This window comes from Rhinoraja longicauda, chromosome 8 (genome assembly GCF_053455715.1).
Source record: "Rhinoraja longicauda isolate Sanriku21f chromosome 8, sRhiLon1.1, whole genome shotgun sequence".
Taxonomy (NCBI): Eukaryota; Metazoa; Chordata; class Chondrichthyes; order Rajiformes; family Arhynchobatidae; genus Rhinoraja; species Rhinoraja longicauda.
The window spans coordinates 71368172-71387624 of NC_135960.1; the positions used below are offsets into that span (position 1 = coordinate 71368172).

General features: G+C 44.6%; 1 protein-coding gene across 2 annotated transcripts in view; it reads left to right on the forward strand.

Moving 5' to 3' along the window:
- The first annotated feature begins 263 nt into the window (after positions 1–263).
- Positions 264–19453, forward strand: part of LOC144596347 (parathyroid hormone 2 receptor-like) — an 86756-nt gene continuing 67566 nt past the window's right edge. The window contains exons 1-2 of one of the 2 annotated variants that reach the window (XM_078404595.1): positions 264–822; positions 9121–9220. In XM_078404595.1, the coding sequence (XP_078260721.1) occupies positions 763–822; positions 9121–9220 (160 nt within the window). In that variant the 5' untranslated portion in view covers positions 264–762. The remainder of the gene's footprint in view (positions 823–9120; positions 9221–19453) is intronic. The other variant, XM_078404596.1, reaches the window with a different exon arrangement.

The following is a 19453-nucleotide window of genomic DNA, read 5'->3' on the forward strand; positions in this document are numbered from 1 at the left end:
TTCTGGACTCCCCCAAAATTGGGAACATGTTTCCTGCCTCTAACGTGTCCAACCCCTTAATAATCTTATACGTTTCGATAAGATCTCCTCTCATCCTTCTAAATTCCAGGAGCGGTGCACTCTGCAACGTTACAGTGAAATCCTGAGTATTGTGCTGCTTCGTGCGGGAGGTGGCACTGTCTATGGCTAATATTTTTCTTTCCTCCCAAACTTCCCAATTCTTCTTCGCAGCTTTGAACAGTGCGCTTTACACAAGGCGATTTCTTCATGAAGTGTCTCTCCCAATTGCCAGAGGGTTGGCGTTGACCCAGCAGCGTCCAGAAGAAGAGTCTCTTCTCCAGAGTTGCTGCCTGTCCCGCTGAGTTACTCCAGCTGTTTTTGTGTCTATCAGCAGCATCTGCAGTTCACCTCCTACAACAGTGACCAACCTTACTGAGACTCTGAAGTGGGGTTCACGAAGGAGGGTTGTATTTCACAAGGAGAGAGAGGCTGTCGTGATGGGTTATTTCAGCTCTCACACCGGTGCACACAGACAACGTTGAGAAGGAGGTCGGACTCTCGCTGGGGAAGGTAGGACCAAGCTAGTGGTCTTTCCCTCTGTTAGCATCACCAGCTTGAACCAGCAATCTTGGTCCCCGGAGTCTTCGGGTCGCCAGGAATCTCTGCCATTCCCCCACCTGCTCCTGGAGCTGGAGAAGTCCTCGCCAAAGGGGGGCGACTGGGACTGGACAAGCCGGACTTTGGGGCTTGGTGGCTTGGACGATGGGAGGCAGGTCCGGGCTCTGCGCTCTGGGACTGGTGTATTGCTACATCGCCCTGCAGGTAAGATTGTAACCGCGGTCATTGCAAAGCCAGTCAAAAGCTCCCCAGCTCAGATATCTGTCCAGTGCCACCTCAAAGGTCAACGATTAAGATTACATCTCACTTTAAATTGGACGAATGACTCCTTATTCCGTTACTTCACATGCCAAGTGCTGAGTGTATTTCCGAATCTGTTTTTCTGACTGCTAGTGTGGATGCGAAATTTTAACATTTAATATCCTATTTTAATATCCGTTCGAGAGTCGATGGAAGTCTTTCGTTTCATACTTGTTGAAATATGTCCTCGTTTACCATCAATTTCATAAACTACACTTGCTGGTGAAACCCTCTGTTGTCGGATGGGAAGGATAGTTTCTTGCTACTTTAATTTCATTCCTCGTCATCTCATCATTGTGACTGTGGTCGGGAGAATCTCTTCGTCAAATTTTACAAAACGGACCATTTCACAAAAGAGTCCTTCGTGAAAATGTAAAAAGGAAAAGACTAGTTGTGGGGGGTAAATACAGTCCTTTACAGTAAGAGGCCAGAGGAACAATACTGGAGGTTAGGAAATGGCAGAGGAATTGAACAAAGAATTGAACAAGATAAAACTGTTTGAAATTTTGGAGAACGTGGCTTTATGGAGAACTGAGGGTGAAAAATATTATTAAAAAAATAATATTAGAGAAGTTCGTGAACTTGAAAGCCCATACAAAACAAAGACTGGAAGATCCATATGGCAGAGTTTTGAAAGCAGGGGCAAAACATACAGTGAATGCCAGTGATGGAAATGGGTTTGAGGAACTTGGGATACTCTAAAGTCCGTGAGGTTGGGATGGAAGGGGGGATTTTTTTTAATGTGCGGTCATACCCATGTAAGAGTACAAGAATGCATAACTTCTTTATTGTGTATTTATAATATAGTTTATTGTGTATTATATGTCACAGCTGCTTTCTGGCATTTCTCTCTCTCTCTCTCTCTCTGTCTCTCTCTCTCTGTCTCTCTCTCTCTCTGTCTCTCTCTCTCTCTCTCTCTCTCTGTCTCTCTCTCTCTCTCTCTCTCTGTCTCTCTCTCTCTGTCTCTCTCTCTCTGTCTCTCTCTCTCTGTCTCTCTCTCTCTCTGTCCTCTCTCTCTGTCTCTCTCTCTCTGTCTCTCTCTCTCTCTGTGTGTCTCTCTCTCTCTGTCTCTCTCTCTCTCTGTCTCCTCTCTCTCTCTGTCTCTCTCTCTCTCTGTCTCTCTCCTCTCTCTCTGTCTCTCTCTGTCTCTCTCTCTCTCTCTCTCTCTCTCTCTCTCTTCTCTCTCTCTCTCTCCTGAATCTCTCTCTCCTCTCTCCCTCTGTCTCTCTCTCTCTCTCTCTCTCTCTCTGTCTCTCTCTCTCTCTGTCTCTCTCTCTCTCTGTCTCTCTCTCTCTCTGTCTCTCTCTCTCTCTGTCTCTCTCTCTCTCTGTATCTCTCTCTCTGTCTCTCTCTCTCTCTCTGTCTCTCTCTCTCTCTCTGTCTCTCTCTCTCTCTCTCTCTCTCTGTCTCTCTCTCTCTGTCTCTCTCTCTCTGTCTCTCTCTTCTCTGTCTCCCTCTCTCTCTGTCTCTCTCTCTCTCTGTCTCTCTCTCTCTCTGTCTCTCTCTCTCTCTGTCTCTCTCTCTCTCTCTCTCTCTCTCTCTCTCTCTCTCTCTCTGTCTCTCTCTCTCTCTCTCTCTGTCTCTCTCTCTCTCTCTGTCTCTCTCTCTCTCTCTGTCTGTCTCTCTCTGTCTCTCTCTCTGTCTCTCTCTCTGTCTCTCTCTCTCTCTGTCTCTCTCTCTCTCTGTCTCTCTCTCTCTGTCTCTCTCTCTCTCTGTCTCTCTCTCTCTGTCTCTCTCTCTCTGTCTCTCTCTCTCTCTCTCTGTCTCTCTCTCTCTCTGTCTCTCTCTCTCTGTTCCATAATGGTATATAATCTCCATTTTTTTCTGTCACCTCTTTCTTTCTGCATGCCGTTTCTTCAGCACGCCTTCTGCCACTAAGAAGCCATGTCCACACATATTCTTTGGGTTGAATTTTGACAGAGAGGTCCACACCAACTTAATAAATAGAAGAGTTGAGAGATGATCAGTTTGAAGTCTAGCACGTTGTGGGGACATGCAGAAATTCATGCCACTGAAGCTCCTTTCACATTCTGCTGTCGATACCGAATGTATTTACAGCCGTTACCAGCTGCTGAAAATCTGCAGAAACTATCTCCCCTTTAGATTCCTTGAACTCTCTGAAGGCTTTGACACACAGCTGACCATTTAAGCCAAATTGTTCTGCCATTTCTTCTACATCATTATCCCCAAAGGTAAAAAGTGAATCTTCTGGAATATTGTTTATATCTAAATATTTCGACTTGTTAATTAACTTTTTACATTTATCATTGGAAGCTGTTGTAGATTCAAGCAGCCTGGATTTCATATTATTGACCAAACTCCTCAAAAACTGTTGTCTATGTATAGTAGGTACTTTACCAGCTCTCAAATTTATTCCATTAAATATCATCTGGCTTGTTGCTTTCTCCACTTGAGTATAACATTTTCCTGGCTTCTCTATTTGACATTCAAGAACCTTGATAGTTCGTTTAATTTCCTCATGTGCTTTACTAAGTGTACAATTTCGGTTCTGCAGTTCAAGTGACAGTTCAGACAACTCTAGCAAACTGTCCACCAACAAGCCCAAATTATTTAGGAAAGCTGATGACTCTAATACGTTTTTTAGCCCCTCGTACTTTGCTCTCTCTGCACTAGATCTTGAAGCATCACAGCGTGCTTTTCCAAAATGCTCCCCAAATAGCTTTATAAGACTGTCACGTTGCCTTTCCAGTTCGGTAAGACGAAGCAACCCATCTCACACTGAAAACACGACCAATTTTCAACAGTTGACAGGGAAGAGCCTCAGCACATGCAGTTAACTCATCCTGATTCTTAGGAGACCTATGATATAAGGAATACAATTTATCACAAAATATCTGAAAATGATTCAAACCTGCAACTTCATTTACAGCATCACCTACACTGAGTTCAAGCCTGTGACTGGCACAGTGCCAAACAGTTGCATTAGGGAAATCATCAAGAAATAGTTTTGCAACCCCTGCATTTCATCCTTACATTACTGATGCACCATCAGTTACAAGTGATATCACATTTTCTTTTAGGTACTGTATTGAAAAACCATCTCTTTGTAAGCAACTTAGAAGCTCATCATATATACATTTTGCATTTGCACCAAGTTTCATATGTTCTAAGTCAAAATAGAATGATATAGGTTGGGAAGATTCACCAACTGCTGCTCTCAAGCAGACTACTAGAACAGTTTTCCCATTAATAGTAGTAGATTCATCAATCATAATAGACGTTTTAGATTGTTTTGAAATTATATTTTCCACCACTGTCTTTTGCATCTGGTTCCCTATGTGGTGAGAAACATCTGCACATGACTTACGGGAGTGGAGAACGTACCCTAAGTCGATGCCGTTTCTTTCTTGCAGTTCAATATCAGAAGACATATCAGTGTAGGGTCTTCCCCCCTTTGTGTACAATATTATATACAGTTCTAAAAAGTCAACCTGTTTTTGCTTCGTCCTTTTTCAGTGACATATACACTACATTTTTTATTGCTTTTTTTTCAGCTGTTTCATTGATTTTTTGGCATCTGATATGAGCGTCACTATTTTTGTGCTTAAAAATCTTTTTTTCTTAAACTCATGAACTGTTTTGCTTTATCATCACTCACTCCTACTACATTAACACCGCACCACTCACGAGACAAATGAATTCCTTGTGTTCGTTCAAGTTCAAGATGACACTTGCTGCATACACGACATCCTAACTGTTTTTAACAATTAGCCAGGGATATTCTTTCTTTTTGTTTAATAATAATAATAATAATGCATTACATTTATATAGCGCTTTTAAGTACATTTCTTGTGTCCAACAGTGTCTGGAAGATCACATTTTTCAATGTCTTTTGAAATGTCTTCGCATGTAGCATCAGGCGAAACAGCAGCATCAGTTACATTATCATTTTCAAGTAATTTTGCCTTCTTTTCTGGCTGAGTGTTTTCATTATCATTTATTTCTTCATCGATCTGAAGACGCTGTCTTTTAAAGTATCTCAGTATGCTCATTTTCACTGGGGTACACAAATCTGAAATTTATAGATATTTGATAGTGATATATAATAAAATTTGATAGTGATATATAATAAAATATTTCCGCTTGCAAAACCACCCACAATAAAATATTCACCACTCACGATTTAGGCTGGAAAAAACTATTGGTACTACTTATTTAATTTTCTCCCCATCCATTCTAATTTAACTGAAACAACTGAGGCTCAGCGGCAGAGCGGCAAATAAAATAACGTGGAATAATAAAATAACGTGACTTTACCTGAGCCCGTGCTCGCGGTCCGGTAGCCCTGACAGTGAGTTTAAGAAATTCTCCCTTGAATTTTGTTCAAAGGAACGCGGTGTCATTAATACATGGTCAAAACACAATTACATTTACTGAGCAATGTGGATCGATGTATTGATGACACATTGTATAACTACTACCTGTTAACTACTGGCTGTTAACAAGTGCTAACAGTGGCAGTTAACAAATCGTTTTCGTCTGAGTTGAATAAAGTGATAAACGACTCGAATCTTTCTGCAGTACTCATTAACCCCGAGCTGGAAATTGAAAACTAGGGGAGCGCCATCCCCCTGAGTACCCCCCTATTTCCATCGCTGGTGAATGCCTGATTCACTGCAGCGTAGGTGTGCAGCGTAGGTTCACTAGGTTAATTCCCGGAATGGCGGGACTGTCGTATGTTGAGAGACTGGAGCGTCTAGGCTTGTATACACTGGAATTTAGAAGGATGAGAGGGGATCTTATTGAAACATATAAGATTATTAAGGGATTGGACACGTTAGAGGCAGGAAACATGTTCCCAATGTGGGGGAGTCCAGAACCAGGGGCCACAGTTTAAGAATAAGGGGTAGGCCATTTAGAACAGAGATGAGGAAAAACTTTTTCAGTCAGAGAGTTGTAAATCTGTGGAATTCTCTGCCTCAGAAGGCAGTGGAGGCCAGTTCTCCGAATGCATTCAAGAGATAGCTAGATAGAGCTCTTAAGGATAGCGGAGTCAGGGGGTATGGAGAGAAGGCAGGAACGGGGTACTGATTGTGAATGATCAGCCATGATCACATTGAATGGCGGTGCTGGCTCGAAGTGCCAAATGGCCTCCTCCTGCACCTATTGGCTATTCCTGCATATTGAAGTGTAGCGAAGTCATGTCAGCATTTTTAAAAAAGGGGAGAGTGGAAAAAGGGAATTTCCAATTCATTTCTCTAATGTCAATACAAGGAAACTACTGGAACCTGGAAGGAAGGTTGTACTAACAAAACGCCTTGATAGGTATATAGACAAGCAATTGCAGATACTGGTTTACAAAATAAAACAAAGTTCTGGAGTAACTGAGTGGGGCAGGCAACATCTCTGGAAGATATGGGTAGGCGATGTCTTGGGTCTGGACCCTTCTTCAAAGCAAACACTGAGCAAAGCCAGCATGGTCTTATGAAAATAAATTTGCATTTGACTGATCTGCTGTTCATTTCCTGAGCAAGTGACGACTAGAATAGTTCAGAGGGAACCAGTAGACAGACATGAAATGCTGGAGTAACTCAGCGGGACCGGCAGCACCTCTGGAGAAAAAGAATGGGTGACGTTTCGGGTCAAGACCCTTCTTCTGATTGCTGCTGGTTAATGCAAACCCTGATTCAGTCTGATTCAAACCAGCATCTGCAGTTCCTGCCTACACAGTCGGACGAGCAGGTGTATTTGGATTTTAGCGCAGCCTAACTGGCAGAAAACAAAGAAGACAAATTAGTATGAAGGAACTGCAGATGCTGGTTTAGACAATAGACAATAGGTGCAGGAGGAGGCCATTTGGCCCTTCGAGCCAGCACCGCCATTCAATGTGATCATGGCTGCTCATTCTCAATCAATACCCCGTTCCTGCCTTCTCCCCATACCCCTTTACTCCGCTTTCCTTAAGAGCTCTATCTAGCTCTCTCTTGAATGCATTTTGCATTTTGAAATAAATTTATTGTTTAAACCGAAGCATTTTATGTCTATCTTCGGATGAAGACAACTGAGTTATCTTCAGATTAGCATTCAGTAAGGCGGAATGCTGCACGGATCAATATGGGGCATCAACAATTTATAATCTACACTGATAACTTGAATGAAGAATCTGAGTTTAATGTAGTCACTTGCCATAGATAGGAAGAATTATCTGGAGACAAAGACAGTAAGGAAGTTGCCTGCAAAGGGGTACAGATAGGTTAAGAGATTGGGTAGAAAGTTGGCAGTTGCAGTATAATGTGGAATAATTGAGATCAGCCAAAACTTTATGACCTGATGAGCCAAAACATTATGACCACCCACCTAATATGCTGTTGGACCTCCGTGTGCAGCCCCATACGCAGCAGGGTGCGATGCACTGTGTATTGTGACACATTCCTCCTGTGGGTGGGTGAGGGATAGAGAGAGAGGGAATGTCGGGGCTAACTGAAGTGAGAGAAATCAATGTTCAGACCACTGGGCTGTAAGCTGCCCAAGCGAAATATGAGACGTTGTTCCTCCAATTTGCGTTTAGCCTCACTCTGACAATGGAGGAGGCCTCGGACAGGAAGTGTGGGAATGCATCTGCAGTTCCTTCCTACAAATTTGAGTCCCATTTCCACAATCAACCCACACTTATTGCAGATGTAATTGTGATGTATATGTATTGTAAATGCCAGTGCCCCCCCTCAAGGGGGTTGAGGCCAAGAGCAGAAGCTGGCCAATGGGCTTGTGACTGAGGTCAGGTGAGCTTCTAGGGCCAATGGGCTTGTGCCTTGTGACTGAGGTCAGGTGAGCTTCTAGAAGTTTCCTGGTGAAGGATCAGTAATAAAATCTTCTTACAAGATGTCGGGCGTATATTCATTGTGCTAGGCACAACAGGGTCTTACAGAGGACATTACAGTAATCACCAGGAACCACCAAGGGGTCCATCAGCTCCCACATCATGCAGCTGCTGCTTGCCTCCATGATGTGTTTCCAACAGCACCTATTCACACTTCTCACCTGCTGCTGCTCTGGGCTTGACTGGTCAGCACTCTTGCCCATAGCCCTTCTTGCCAAAGCCTCAAGTTGCACTTTCCCTCAACACAGCCACTCCCAACAGGCCACTCCGCTGCACCTTGCCTACTTTCTTGAGAGGAATAGATTGGGTAGATGCACAGAGTGTCTTGGCCAGCGTAGGTGAATCGAGGACCAGAGGACATAGGTTTAAGGTGAAGGGAAAAAGATTTAATAGGAATTAGAAGGGTAACCTTTTCACGCAAAGGGTGGTGGGTGTATGGAGCAAGCTGCCAGAGGAGGTAGTTGAGGCAGGGACTATCCCAACGTTTAAGAAACAGTTAGACAGGTACATGGATAGGACAGGTTTGGAAGGTTATGGACCAAATGTGAGCAGGTGGGACTAGTGCAGATGGGACATGTTGGCTGGAGTGGGCAAGTTGGGCCGAAGGGCCTGTTCCCATGCTGTATCACTCTCTGGCACACTGAAATACTTCTTCTCGACAATGTTTTAAAGTTGATATGTTGTTCCCGCAAGATTGTTGCTCTTCCACTCTGTGTTCAACCTCTGAAGGTGGAAAGAAAATCCCTTAACCCTCGAGCCCCTTGCCCACACAAGCTGTGTTCAAATTTATCCCATGCTTTACGGGTCACAGTGCATATCTTTCACTATTCATTTTAGAAGGAAATGGCAGATAAGCATAATTGACCAGCTTATGGAAATGTTGTGCCTTGGCATTTGCTGACAAAAGTGTACAATGGATTGATTAGCCTGAAAGAGAAGAGGTATTTCAAACATCGATGAAATACAAACCAATGATGCTACTCGTTGTTTTAATAACCTGCATTTTTGTACCAATTTATCACACGAGAGGTGACTCTGCTCTGAGTTGAGAGAGATTATGGATCATTTAAAGTTTATAACCCTAGGAAGAGCATTTTCAATGCATCAGTAAAGAGCTGCTGAGAATTTCCTATTACAATGCAAATACGGTATCGGAAGTTCAATGATATCACTATAATTGCAAACATCCAATTGCCTTTAAGCACAGACAAGAGGAATACTTCAAAGATATCATTCTTCAGGACTTAAGTAAAATTTACAAGCAATTCCTCCAGCTTTGTGCAAATGTTAATTTACGATATACAATTATAGTTCATTCCCAATTTGTGGTTGAATCTCACCTGGATTTCGATGTCTCTCTGCAGGCTAACACTGTTGATGCAATCACCAGGGAAAAACAGATCAGCCTGCTACTTGAGAGAAAAGGAAGTTGTGATCTTCAGATACTGGATCAGACTGAAGCAGGTATCACCCCCATATTGTTTAACTCCTTACATTGTCAGATGATTCTGAGTGTTATCTTTTTGATGAGAAAGCCGACATAAGGACTAAGGTATCACAAATTGCCGGAGTAACTCAGCGGGCCAGGCAGCATCTCGGGAGTGAAGGAATGGGTGACATTTCGGGTCCAGACCCTTCTTCAGACGAAACGTCACCCATTCCTTCTCTCCTGAGATGCTGCCTGACCCGCTGAGTTACTCCAGCATTTTGTGATACCGTGGATTTGTACCAGCATCTGCAGCTATTTTCCTAAGGACTAAGATAAATAACACCACACAAGATGAAAAGCACTTAGAGCCATAAATTGGCTAAATTGGCTGAGATTTTAAAGATCTGAAGGAGAAAGAACTACTTAAGAAAGAGAAGATTCTCTATGTGAAAATGATGTTAGTAAGTTTAGTTTAGTTTAGTTTAGGTTAGAGGGACAGCGTGGAAACAGGGCCTTCGGCCACCAAGACTGCACTGACCAGCGATCTCTGCACATTAACACTATCCCACACACATTTTACATTTTTTTGTACAATTATACCATGCCAATTAACCTACAAAAATGTATGTCTTTGGAGTGTGGGAGGAAACTGCAGATCTCGGAGAAAATCCACGTAGGCTACCGGGAGAACATAAAAACTCTGTACAGACAAGCATCCATATTCAGGATCGAACCCGGGTCTCTGGCGCTGTAAGGCAGTAGCTCTACTGCTGTGCCACTGTGCTGCTTCAGTGAAGTTAAGGGATGAAGCAATTCAGATGGTGTGTTGATTATTTTTAGGTGTTTTTAGTTCAACTGCAGCATCTGTGCCACCTATTCTTGCTTTGCCTCAAAGCTATATGCTGAATGGAGTGATAATGGTGTAAGGATTTGACAGGTCACTAGAACAAGGCATCGTGTCACTCCCTGAAGGCAAGAGATGTACAACAATTCAGGGAAAGATTTAGTATTTTTTTTAGTTTTAGAGATACAGCGCGGAAACAGGCCCTTCGGCCCACCGAGTCCGCGCCAACCAGCGATCCCCGCACATTAACACTATCCTACACACACTAGGGACAATTTTTACATTTACCCAGTCAATTAACCTACAAACCTGCACGTCTTTGGAGTGTGAGAGGAAACCGAAGATCTCGGAGAAAACCCACGCAGGTCACGGGGAGAACGTACAAACTCCGTACAGACGGCGCCCGTAGTCAGGATCGAACCTGAGTCTCCGGCGCTGCATTCGCTGTAAGGCAGCAACTCTACCGCTGCGCCACCGTCAAAGTTAAATGTACAAGGACCACACAAGGACTCAAAAAAACAGGTGTAGATTTAAGGGGAAAACCAGGCAGGCACAAAGGGGAGGACAGAATTGAAAGATAAATTGATGGGATTAATTCATAAGTTCCTAAGTTGTAGGAGCAGAATTAGGTCATTCAGCCCATCACGTCTACTCCGCCATTCAATCAAGGCTGACCTACCTTTCCCTCCCAACCCCATTCTCCTGCCTTCTCCCCATAACCCCTGACACCCGTACTAATCAAGAATCTATCCATCTCCACCTTAAAGATATACATCGATCAGCCAACACACTATGACCTGATGAGCCAAAACATTATGACCACCCGCCTAATATGCTGTTGGTCCTCCGTGTGCAGCCCCATACGCAGCAGGGTGCGATGCACTGTGTATTGTGACACATACTTCCCGTGACCAACATTAAAAATTTCTGTGACTTGTGCCACAGTCGACCTTCTGTCGGTTCGGACCAGACGGGATAGCCTTCGTTGCCCTCGTGCATCGATGAGCCTTGGGCGCCCAACACCCTGTCTGTCGCGGGTTTGTGGTTTGTCCCTCCTCGGACCACTGTCGGTAGGTACTCACCACTGCTGACCGGGAGCACCCCACAAGCCTTGCCGTTTCAGAGATGCTCTGACCCAGTCGTCTGGCCATAACAATTTGGCCCTTGTCAAAGTCGCTCAGGTCTTTACTCCTGCCCATTTCTCCTGCATTCAACACATCAACTTCAAGAACTGACTGTTCACTTGCTGCCTAATATATCCCACCCCTTGACAGGTGCCATTGCAACAAGATAACCAATGTTATTCACTTTGCCTGTCTGTGGTCATAATGTTTCGGCTGATCGGTGTATAAGTAGCATTGAAGAACATCAATTCCGCTGGAGGACAAAGAAGGGCAGAGATTGAACTTTTTTTGGCCTTCCATCACAGTGAGGAATGTGGAGGAGTCACTGTGGTGGATGTTCATGGTAAAATGTATTTTGTGTGTCCTGTTGCTTTTTATTGGTAAGACCGTATGGCAAAACAAATTTCTCGTATGTTGCAAAACATATTTGGCTAATAAAGTATGATTATGATTTAGAGCTTCAGATTTAGAGATACAGCGTGGAAACAGGCCCTTCGGCCCACTGAGTCCGCGCCGCCCAGCGATCCCCGCACATTAACACTATCCTACACACACTAAGGACAATTTTTTTTAACATTTACCCAGTCAATTAACCTACATACATGTACGTCTTTGGAGTGTGGGAGGAAACAGAAGATCTCGGAGAAAACCCACGCAGGTCACCGGGAGAACGTACAAATTCCGTACAGATGGCGCCCGTAGTCAGGATCGAACCCGAGTCTCCGGCGCTGCATTTGCTGTAAGGCAGCAACTCTACCGCTGCGCCACCGTGCCGCCCTGGTGATGGTAATTATGAGAAGCTTGGCATTGGCACGGGAACGTTGGGTGGAACAGCAAATCTTACTATGATGATAGTTGCACAATTTAGAAACAATTCTCCATTCATTTTCATGATAAAGGTAGGATTCAGTTGGAATGGTGACTGCCTTTGTGTACATTGGCTTGCTGGAGTGCATTGTCTGTTGCTTTAATATATAATACATTTTCCTCACGACTTGTTGCCACTGGAAGTCCACATGGAATATATTGAAAGGACTAGAAATTTTAACAATAAAATGTTCTAGAAATGAAATTTACTTAATTGAATTGACTGAGCTTTGGTTGAATGTCAGAAATAATCTATCCATTACTGCACAAAATGCTGGAGTAACAGCAGGTCAGGCAGCATCTCAGGAGAGAAGGAATGGGTGACTTCGGGTTGAGACCCTTCTTCAGACTGAAGAAGGGTCTCGACCCAAAACGTCACCCATTCCTTCTCTCCTGAGATGCTGCCTGACCTGCTGAGTTACTCCAGCATTTTGTGAAATAAATACCTTCGATTCATACCAGCATTTGCAGTTATTTTCTTACACATCCATTACTGCAGATAATTCATATCATATCATATCATATCATATACAGCCGGAAACAGGCCTTTTCGGCCCACCAAGTCCGTGCCGCCCAGCGATCCCCGTACATTAACACTATCCTACACCCACTAGGGACAATTTTTATATTTACCCAGCCAATTAACCTACAAACCTGTACGTCTTTGGAGTGTGGGAGGAAACCGAAGATCTCGGAGAAAACCCACGCAGGTCACGGGGAGAACGTACAAACTCCTTACAGTGCAGCACCCGTAGTCAGGATCGAACCTGAGTCTCCGGCGCTGCATTCGCTGTAAAGCAGCAACTCTACCGCTGCGCCACCGTGCCGCCATCGAAGCCATTCTCCTGCCCGTGTTACTTTATTTGAAGCAGGTGTTAATTCATTGCATGCGGTGAAGCTCTCTGACTCTAGGTCTCTAAGTGATAGCATCAAAGTCGCAAAATCACTGTTCACAAACCAATGGTGCATGTGATACAGAAAATGTGCAATCTACAACCTCGCTGGCTCTAACTCCTCCCCCTTCTGTCGTGGGGTAGACTGACTCCTCCCCCACCCCACCCCACGGGGGCCGTGCATTTACCATCGGAGCCTGTGATCCCTTGCCTGGGGTCGACACTCCAACCGCGGCCTGCGTATTTCACCATCAAGGAGCTTGCAGTCTCTGATGTCGGGAAGCTCCAAAGTCGCAGAAGGTTCGACCAGCCCCGACCCGGGGTCTGGTCACCTTGCGCGGAGGAGCTGGGATTCCCCCCGATGCGGGAGCTTGATCGCCCCGACACGGAGAGCCCGACCGTCAGATATGGGAGCCAAGATCGCCCCGACAACGGAAGGCTCGAGAACAGAGAACAAAGAAGAGAAGAAGGCTGATCTTTTTTCCGCCTTCCATCACTGTGGGGAATGTGGAGGAGTTGCTGTGGTGGATGTTTATGTTAAAATGTATTTTGCGTGTTCTGTTGCTTTTTATTGGTATGACTGTATGGCAAATGAAATTCCTCGGATGTTGCAAAACGTACTTGGCTAAGTCTGAAGAAGGCTCTCGACCCGAAACGTCACCCATTCCTTCTCTCCTGAGATGCTGCCTGACCTGCTGAGTTACTCCAGAATTTTGTGATTTTATAAATACCTTTGATTATGATTATGATCTTCATCCTTTACTTGTCCCATCATCACCAATGTGGTCTTCCACCACCACCTTTTTAAAATTTGATTCCCTCTGAATTCCCTTCTCTTCATTTCTTTCGCTGTCCATGAAAATGATTAAAAGCTCAAATGCCTTGAACAATTCTAAGCCTTGCTGAAGTGTCACACATACTTGCAATTGCCAGCCCTGCTTCTGGCATCACAGTTGTTAATTGGCCTGCTGAGTATTTGCAGCTATTTCTGTTTTAACTCCTTGCCACCTGCTCTCAAAATTAATTATCCGTGAAAAAAAATAATGATCAGAAAATATTCAGCGTGAAATGCTGCAAAGAGAAATTTCAATCACAGAGAGAGAGAACGCGTTTTATTGTCATGTGTCTCAGATAGACCAATGAACTTTGTTACTTGCAGCAGCACAACCGAATATGTAAACATAGTGCACTGTAAATAATATAATAAAGGAGAAAAAAGGTTCACATACTCACACATACACGCACAATATACCCACACACGCACACACACGTACACATAAAATACAAACAACAATAACAGTGCAATAATAATAATAATAGTCTCTGTAGTTCGGAGCTTATTTGAGGTTGTAGTGTGTAATAGCCTGATGGCTGTAGGGAAAAAGCTGTTCCTGAACCTGGACGCTACAGTTTTCAGGCTCCTGTACCTTCTTCCCGATGGCAGGGGTGAGATGAGTGTGTGGCCAGGGTGGTGTGGGTCTCTGATGAAGCTCGCTGCCTTTTTGAGGCAGCGACTCCGTTAAATCCCTTCGATGGTGGGGAGGTCAGTGCCCCTGATGGACTGGGCAGTGTTCACCAGTCCTCAGCTCCTTCACCCTGGGCATTCAAGTTGTTGAACCAGGCCGTGATGCAACCAGTCAATATGCTCTCTACTGTACACCTGTAGATATTCAAGCCAATCCTCTCTGACGCACCCAATCTCTGAATTATACGAAGAAAGCACATGAAGGAGCAAGGAAAACTATTTTTTAGGATTTTAGATTTAGAGATACAGCGCAGAAACAGGCCCTTCGGCCCACCGGGTCCGTGCCGCCCAGCGATCCCCGCACACTAACACTATCCTACACCCACTAGGGACAATTTTTACATTTGCCCAGCCAATTAACCTACAAACCTGCACGTCTTTGGAGTGTGGGAGGAAACCGAAGATCTCGGAGAAAACACCCGCAGGTCACGGGGAGAACGTACAAACTCCGTACAGACGGCGCCCATAGTCAGGATCGAACCTGAGTCTCCGTCGCTGCATTCGCTGTAAGGCGGCAACTCTACCGCTGCGCCATCCTTACTATCAATGTCCGCAAATGGCTGCTGTCTGTGACATTCTCATAATCTGTTCCCCCCCCCCCCCCCCCCAATAGATAAGAAAGCCTGGATCTCAGCAGAATGTTTCAGCTTTAGCTAATTTAACTACATTCTATCTTGGCCATTTTCCCATCATGCCCCAGGGTTAACCAAACTATAACCTACGCATCCTCATTATAATCCTCAAAGTTCCCAACACCACCCACTAACCTAGCTTCTTGCTCATCCATCACCTGCCCATTGCCTACGTACTCATTTGATTAGGACCCTTCCTGCTCCTCATTTCCATCTATTCTCTCCATCTCCCTTATTCGGTTCACCCATCTGATTAGATTCCACCATCTACAGCCTCTGGTGATCTCCACCTCTCTTGGTATCTCCATCCCTCTCCTTTACCGGATGCCATCCACACCTCCTCATCTGGATCCACTTGTTGCATGCCAACTCTTGCCCCATCCCACCCTCATTCTACTGATGACCTTCCCTCCACCCTCTCCCCCCAGAGAAAGGGCCTTGACCTGAAACATTAACTGTCCATTTCTCTTGAGGATGGTACTTTATTGTCATGTGCAGTGAAGTCCTTTGTTTTTGCAGAGAAAGTACACAAAAGAGTCACCACCATGGTGCTGACAAAGTTACACAAAGTACTCATACCTTCTTCCAGAACCAGGGGCCACACAGTCTAAGAATAAAGGGGAGGCCATTTAAAACTGAGATGAGATAAAACTTTTTCACCCAGAGAGTTGTGAATTCGTGGAATTCTCGCCACAGAGGGCAGCGGAGGCCAATTCACTGGATGGATTTAAAAGAGAGTTAGATAGAGCTCTAGGGGCTAGCGGAATCAAGGGATATGGGGAGAAGGCAGGCACGGGGTATTGATTGTGGATGATCAGCCATGATCACAATGAATGGCGGTGCTGGCTCGAATGGCCAAATAGCCTCCTCCTGCACCTATTTTTCTATGTTCCCCCCCCCCCCTACACCAGGCCCCCCTCTGTTCTCGCCGGTGTGGCCTGTCCACCTCACCCGTCCTGGTCTCCATTGGAGGCTCCAACCTGATCTCGTCCTGGCCCCAGCCTGGCCTTGGGGCTCCGACCCGACCACCAGGAGTGGCCCTGCCCACTGCTCATTTTGTTTTTAATATACAAAATGCTTCCATTCAATTGTACAGGAATACCGAGTAGTAACAAAATCAAGACTGCCAATTGCAGTTTACAATCAAACAGTTATCGGATTAAAATATTGTCAGCTTTATCAACAATACACTCTACCAGCGTTCAAGGAAGGCCTCCAGGATCTCCGTCTGAAGAAGGGCCTCTTCCTGAAACGTCACCCATTCCTTCTCTCCAGAGATGCTGCCTGACCCACTGAGTTACTCCAGCATTTTGTGATACCGTCGATTTGTACCAGCATCTGCAGTTATTTTCCTACACACTAAATGGCTCGATTGTAATCATGTGCAGTCTGCTGACTGGATCGCACGCAACAGAAGCATTTCACTGCACCTCGGTGGATGTGACAATAAACTAAACAAACTGACTAACTAAGACCTAAATTATTTATTCACACAATGCTGGAGTAACTCAGCAGGACAGGCAGCATCTCGGGAGAGAAGGAATGGGTGAAGTTTCGGGTCGAGACCCTTCTAACTAAGACCTATTAAACTGTAGTAAACTATACAGGACTGCAAGAAGTCTCTGCTTATCTGATTGCACCCAACCTCCATCAATGAAGATATGGGCAGCAGATATATTGGGAACACAACCAACTCTGTGTATCTCTCCAAACCATGCCCCAAACTGCTGTAAATTGGAAATATATACTGACACTTCATTGTCTTTGGTTCCCTGCTGAATATCACCAAACAGGTTGCAAAGGCTTGACAAGGCACCATCATTTTCTCAAGGACCGTTCGGGATGTGCAATAAATGCCAGCCTTACCAAAGACGATCACACCAAAAAAAAAAAAAGAATAAATTAAAATTAAAACAATCTGGTCTGGAACTTCCACAGAATCTACGCACCAAATCTGAAAATAGTTTTTGGCTCTGAGAAAAAATGGTCAAAGTAAGATGATGCACTTTAGGTGGTGCTTATTCCAAGTTGATTCATCAGAAGTTTTCATACCACCCACCACCGCAGCATTGTAGTTCGGCTCTTTAGTTCAGTTTAGTTTATTGTCATGTGTATTATAGAAACATAGAAACATAGAAAATAGGTGCAGGAGGAGGCCATTCGGCCCTTCGAGCCAGCAGCGCCATTCATTGTGATCATGGCTGATCATCCACAATCAGTAACCCGTGCCTGCCTACTCCCTATATCCCTTGATTCCGCTAGCCCCTAGAGCTCTATCTAACTATCGAGGTACAGTGAAAAGCTTTTTTTGCGTGCTAACCAGTCAGCAGAAAGACAATACATGATTCCCATGCATGATAAGGGAATAACGTTTAGTGCAAGGTAAAACCAAAAAAGTCCGAGGGTCACCAAAGAGGTAGATAGTAGTTCAGCACTGCTCTCTGGTTGTGGTAGGATGATTCAGTTGCCTGATAACAGCTGGGAAGAAACTGTTCCTGAATCTGGAGGTGTACTCCCATATATTTTACCTGATGGGAGAGGGGAGAAGAGGGAGTGGCCAAGGTGCGTCCTTGATTATGCTGCTGGCCTTGCCAAGGCAGCGTGAGGTATGAATGGAGTCAATAGAAGGGAGACTGACACAAAATGCTGGAGTAACTCAGCGGGACAGGCAGCATCTCTGGAGAGAAGGAATGGGTGACGTTTCAGGTCGAGACCCTTCTTCAGACAGCTGGGAAGAAACTGTCCCAGGCATCGAGCATCGGAATGATTACTGAGGTCAACGAAACTTCAACAGAGGGGCTCTGACCTGAAACGAGGTCAGGATTGAACCCCAATTACTGGAGTAGTGGGCCAGTGACTCTACCAGCTCAACCACTGTGCCACCCCTGAACATTTCAACTATTGGCGTACAATCGGCAATTTAGCAGCTTCCGCCTCACTGGGCCAGTTTTGGTCTGCCGTAAACTTCAATCTGAGTACATTCATCCCAGCGGACTTAGGTGACAAGGAAGCAATGGGTGATAAATGAATTATGAGTGAGGAGAAGGGAATCGGTTTGCATCTCTCTCTAGCTGTGTAGTCGGAGAAATTTGTCCCTTCTCCAGCTTGTTTGACAAATTCATGGTTATAATAGGGCCATTTGTTGGCCACAATATGTAACAATGACGCATGGAGCTCACTGTGTCATTCATATTAATGCAAAAGCCCATTGGTAATCACCAACTATTTTGAAGCACTCAGCAGTTCCACAGGGATCTGCGGCAGAATTACCAGGACAAAAGATCACTAGCACGGTGGGAGAAACTCGTTATAGTTCACGAAAATCAAAAAGAGAAATCAAACACTGAATTACCTTACTCCTTCATCCTGTCCACAATAAGAATCATTTCTACCTGCCATGCTTCTTTCTACACCTCTCCATATATAGCCTGGTTTGCTGGGTGTCACCAGCAAATCAAACAGCCATCAAGGCTACACCTCTTCCCATCTGCAATATGCCTTCACTCTTGCAACATTTTCTGTTTTCATTGTGAAGGCCCCGCCATTCACTGCCTTCATAACACCGAGCAATTGGTACCTGGATGTGCAGGAAGGAACTGCAGATGTTGGTTTAAACCGAAGATAGACACAAAAAGCTGGAGTTACACAGCGGCACAAGACAGCATCTCTGGATAAAAGGAATAGGTGACTTTTCGGGTCAATCTGACCCTCTCTCAATGTGAAGAAGGGTCTCGACCCGAAACATCACCTATTCCTTTTCACCTGAGATACTGCCTGACCCGCTGAGCTACTCCAGCTTTTTGTGTTCACAATAGATGTCTGGATATTAGAGGAATCACGGGATGTGGGAAGAGGGCAGGAAGAGCAGCCTTAATTTGTTGATTGGTGGAGCAGCTTCCGCTGCTGCTTCTATTTCTTGAACAGCTTCCATTTATGGTTGCAAATGGACAGATGGCACAATGTGTGAACATGGAATATAGAACAGCACAGCACAGGAACAAGCCCTTCAGCCCGCGATGTCCATGTCAATGTCAATCTCCTCTGATCTTTTTAGTTTGGTTTTCGAGATACAGTGCGGAAATAGGTATGTAGATTGTGCTAATATCATGACAGGAGACCGTAGAAAAAAGCCTAACAGGAATTTAATTAATTATGCGTGCACCCATCACTGTAACAGAAATTTGGATCTACTGTTAATGAATTTAGACTTGTGGGCAATCATCTCATTCTGTTTTTGTGACCCAATCAGAATCAGAATAATCAGAATCAGAATCAGAATAACCTTTATTGTCATCCAAAAAAAACAAGTCTTTTGGACGAAATTCCGTCACCCACAGTCCAACAATAAGAGCAATAAAAATAAGCAATAACACACACAATCAC